This window comes from Poecilia reticulata, linkage group LG7 (assembly GCF_000633615.1).
Source record: "Poecilia reticulata strain Guanapo linkage group LG7, Guppy_female_1.0+MT, whole genome shotgun sequence".
Taxonomy (NCBI): Eukaryota; Metazoa; Chordata; class Actinopteri; order Cyprinodontiformes; family Poeciliidae; genus Poecilia; species Poecilia reticulata.
This window is the reverse complement of record NC_024337.1, coordinates 9,923,527-9,927,819: the sequence shown is the minus strand read 5'-3', so window position 1 is coordinate 9,927,819 and position 4,293 is coordinate 9,923,527. Positions and strand designations below refer to the sequence as shown.

Here is a 4,293-nt window from a genome sequence, read left to right as displayed (position 1 = left end):
TACTGTTCCCCTGTTTTACAGTGGGGGAACCATATTTGTTGGCCATACTTCACCCGTCAGATACCGTTCCCCTTGTTTTACAGTGGGGGAACCCTATCTGATGGCCAGGTTTCACCCATCAGATACACCCCCTGTGGGGGAACGGTATCTGATGGGTGAAACATGGCCATCAGATACTGTTCCCCCCTGTTTTACAGTGGGGGAATGGTATCTGGTAGGTGAAATATGGCCATCAGATACCGTTTCACCCGTTTTACAGTGGGGCAACGGCATCTGATGGGGGAAATATGGCCATCAGATACCGTTCTCCCTGTTTTACAGTGGGGCAACGGTATCTGATAGGTGATTTTAACATAGGGGGAACAGTATCTGATGACCATAAATCACCCATCAGATACTGTTTCCCCTAAGTTAAAGGGGGAACAGTATCTGATGGGTTATTTATTGTCATCATATACCGTTCCTCCACATTAAAACAGGGGAAAGAGTATCTGATGGGTGAAATATCGGCATCACATACCGTTCCCCCCTTCACCACAGGGGTAACGGTGTCTGATGGGTAATATTGAGCTTTAAAATGCATTGCCCTGTTTTTAATTCACATAGCACTTTTTATCTATCGATTGATCTATATATATATATATATTTTTTTTTTTATTATTATTAGTTTCACGTGAAGAAAGTGTGACAACTTTGCCGACACATGTTGTTTGAGCTTTCACGTGTCCGTAATTCCCCAGATAAGCGCACCGAACAAGTGCGTGCTTGCTACGCGCGTGCTTTCTCAGTGCTCATCATAAGCACGCGCGTATTTTGCCGTGTGGGTCGGCCGGAGCGGCAAGAAGACACAGGGGGAACCGTATCTGATGGGAAAACGTGGATTGACGCAACGCCGGCCTCATGCCCGCCGGCGTGTAGCTGGCTCCTCTCACTCGTCCAGTGTTGCTGGTTTGGACTGGTTTGTGACCAGCTCGGACTGATTCTTCTAGTGCAGCTCTAGATGATGTCTGGTGCGGCGGACGGATCCTTAATTTGAACTTTTGCTGCTTGAGTGTTTGTCGACTGAACTGCATAATTGTGAATTAATGTAATTTGAATGTCATCCTCTTTTCCTTTTGACAGGAACAGCCAGCTCACGGTGTTGGTGGTGGACTTTCCAGATGGTGGTACTCTTTTTCTGGTTTGGTCCACGATTTTCTTTTGTTGTTGCTGGGTTTTTTTTGCTATTTTTTTTTGTCACTTCCCTGATTAGCACTGCCATCTCTGAGTTGAACCATAATTCTTTTTCAGTGTGTGAGTGGTTTTAAATTGCCATATTTTATGACTAAACTGAGAACAGTTATGCAATAAATAAAATTATTGAATTGGGTGAGATTGTCTCAAGCCTCATCTGTAGTGGGTCAGTGACTTAAAGGCAACTTTTCAAGTGGAGTTATTGCAATCTTATCTTAAAATAGTGGCCTTAAATTTAAATTGCCCATTTTGATTACCCTGGTCTTGCCACATTCTTGCATGTTTTTTTTTTGTCACAAGAAATAACTGGTAAGAACATTATATGAATCTAATGTCCAGATACAGATATAATCCAGTGTTTATCCACAAATCAATGAGTGAGCATTTTTATAACAAGCTAATACATCAAATATTTAGATTCATATTTAGCTTGCCTGCCATCACGCTTGTCACAATGAGGGGGACAGCAAATAGCTGAAGCACGTTTATAAATATTTCCGCTGGCATTTCTATCCAGGGAAAATGAGATGGAGTTAAAGAAACCAGAAACTTCAGCAGAAGTCCAAGGCCTAACCCTATGAAGCAAACATATCAAACACACATACATATTTATAAACCAAGAACCAGAAATGCTGAATGAAGGCCTGGTTTCTCTATAGTATGTTGAAAGAGCAGCATCACTTTCGAACACCAAAGGCCCTCAACCTGTGCTGAAAATGTAGTCACTGCTGCAGACATAGTCAATCTGAGCAGTGCATGAGTTTGTCAATTTGTATTTCTGGAAATATTAAAACAAAGTACATTAACATCTTGCACTATGACAAATACACATTTTTAATATCTGTGACCAACAAATAACTCAATATTCAAACTTGAGCTACAATTAGTGTCAAGGGAAAATGCATAAAAAAACAAACATTTCACTAGGGCAGTGGTTCTTAACCTGGGTTTGATCGAACCCCAGGGGTTCGATGAGTCGGTCTCAGGTTTGGCGGAGCCTCTGCCGCGGAGTTAAAGACACATTTGTGTAAAGTTGTGATGACCCCCCCCCCCCACACACTTTTTCCATCACTTGATTCAGAGGATCACTTTACATTGCTTAGCCAATCAGTGCTGCGGAGGAGCACTGATTGAAGGAGTTCCACTTTCAGCATGGATTTGAACTTGTGTCTTTAATTGCTTCAGCAAAGCTCACAGTTTTTACCAAATTCTGTAGGTTTCGGTGTACTTCTAAATCTGCTCCTTAGTCGCATCTTTTCGAGGTTGCTACTGCCTCTAGTGGTGTGGGGGTGGTAACAACTAATATAATTACATTACCACATCAGAATACCCCAAAATCTTTATTAATTTTTCATTCTCTTAAGAATGTAAAGCTAATTAAATGACCTAAACAAGACCTTAAAGTGGTTCCAGTTTCTCTCGATGGCCAACCTGCTGAAACTGTGGCAAATTTTAAATACCTTGGGTCGTTCCTGGACAGTCAGCTCAACTTTGCTGAAAACACTGACTATATTTTGAAGAACTGTTCTCAGAGACTCTACCTTTTAAGAAGACTTGGTGATCTTGGGGTGACCCAACTAGGGTCTAGTTGGGTCACCCGATATGTCTTGAATTTGGGGGGAAAAAAAATCATATTTTATTTATCGCTACAGAAGGGTTCAGTGAATGTACATATGAAACTGGTGGGTTTGGTACCTTTAAAAAGGTTAAGAACCACTGCACTAGGGTATTAAGACTGCACATATAAAGTATGCTTACCTCATTTCAGTAAAAACCCTGGTTAAACCCATTAACATATGTCATCAGGCAGCAATTACACCACACAATTAAAACGATAAAAACAAATTCACAGAATGCTCAGCAGTAGAAAAAAGTCAGTACTTACCTAAGACAACTGAAATCAGGGTAGTGACCTGAAATGAACTTTCTTTCATTGTTTTTCTTTCACTTCAGTCCAGTGAGCTGAAACAGATGGGCCAGTCTCTCACAGTCGGTTAAGATTATCAGTTGCTTTTTGGTGTCCAATGCTGGGTATATAGATGACATCTGTCCCCCTTTGAAAAAAATGCTCCAAAAAACATATTTGGTTTCCATGGATACCTTGGTAAAAATAAATACAACTTCAACATTTTAGAAATATATCTAAAAAAAAAAAGATGGTGGGCTTTCTGTAATTTGATGTGCTTAAAAACAAATTAGGTTTCGATGGTGTCAATTGGATTAATTAGTTTGCTTGTTCAGAGAAGTATTTTTGATTAAACAGTGTTTAAACAAAAAATTGTGTTTATTGTTTAAACAGTTATTTTTGTTTAAACAGTGTTTAAGTGATTTAAAAAGTTTCAGTTTTAAAAGGATCTTGTTTTTCATTTTGTCATACAATGTGTCTTTGGGTTATTTTTTTTTTTTTGGAAAATGCCAGGAAAAACATTCCTGGTCTCCTTGGATACCTCGACTTGAGACGCTTTACCAAGGTCGAGAGAGTCACATGCTGTTAAACAAACAGTGGTGGAGAAAGTACTCAAAAAATGTACTTAAGTAAAAGTCAAAGTACCACATTAACATTTTACTTAAGTAAAAGTAAAAAAGTACTGGCTTTTAAAAATACTTAAGTATTAAAAGTAAAAGTACTTGCTGAATGAATTGCCTAATCACTAATATCATTAAGTGGACTGATCGTATTTAATTTTAATACATCAGTAATGTGCCATTTTAATGAACAATGCCACAGATAAAGCATGTTTTTATTATGTTTACTCTGTAACATAGTTTTGACTTAGATATGTGATTCTATGCATCATAATTTCAGGGATGGAAACATCTTGTCTCTTGTCCTAACATAACATGAACTTCACTTTTTTTGCCACACATTTATTTTGAAAGAAATCCAACTGGCAGAGGAGGACATGGAACCAAGGAGCCTCATAGCAGAGTTGTAGTCTAGACCACTGAACCCAAGACCAAATCAAAACCAGCACTCCGCGCTACATGACAATAACATTAAGTGCACCTATCAAAATTGCTTCTCAAATTGATCTGAAAGATTCACTTTCCCATAAAGAC

General features: G+C 39.0%; 1 protein-coding gene across 4 annotated transcripts in view; it reads right to left on the bottom strand.

Moving 5' to 3' along the window:
• LOC103467146 (excitatory amino acid transporter 3-like) overlaps positions 1 to 3,491 on the bottom strand; it is a 23,249-nt gene extending 19,758 nt beyond the window's left edge. The window contains exons 1-2 of one of the 4 annotated variants that reach the window (XM_008413249.1): positions 3,119 to 3,491; positions 1,668 to 1,808 (exon numbers count right to left, since the gene is read on the bottom strand). In XM_008413249.1, coding sequence (XP_008411471.1) covers positions 1,668 to 1,808; positions 3,119 to 3,167 — 190 coding nt within the window. In that variant the 5' untranslated portion in view covers positions 3,168 to 3,491. The remainder of the gene's footprint in view (positions 1 to 1,667; positions 1,809 to 3,118) is intronic. The other 3 variants (XM_008413248.2, XM_008413250.2, XM_008413251.2) reach the window with 3 other exon arrangements.
• Positions 3,492 to 4,293: the final 802 nt, after the last annotated feature.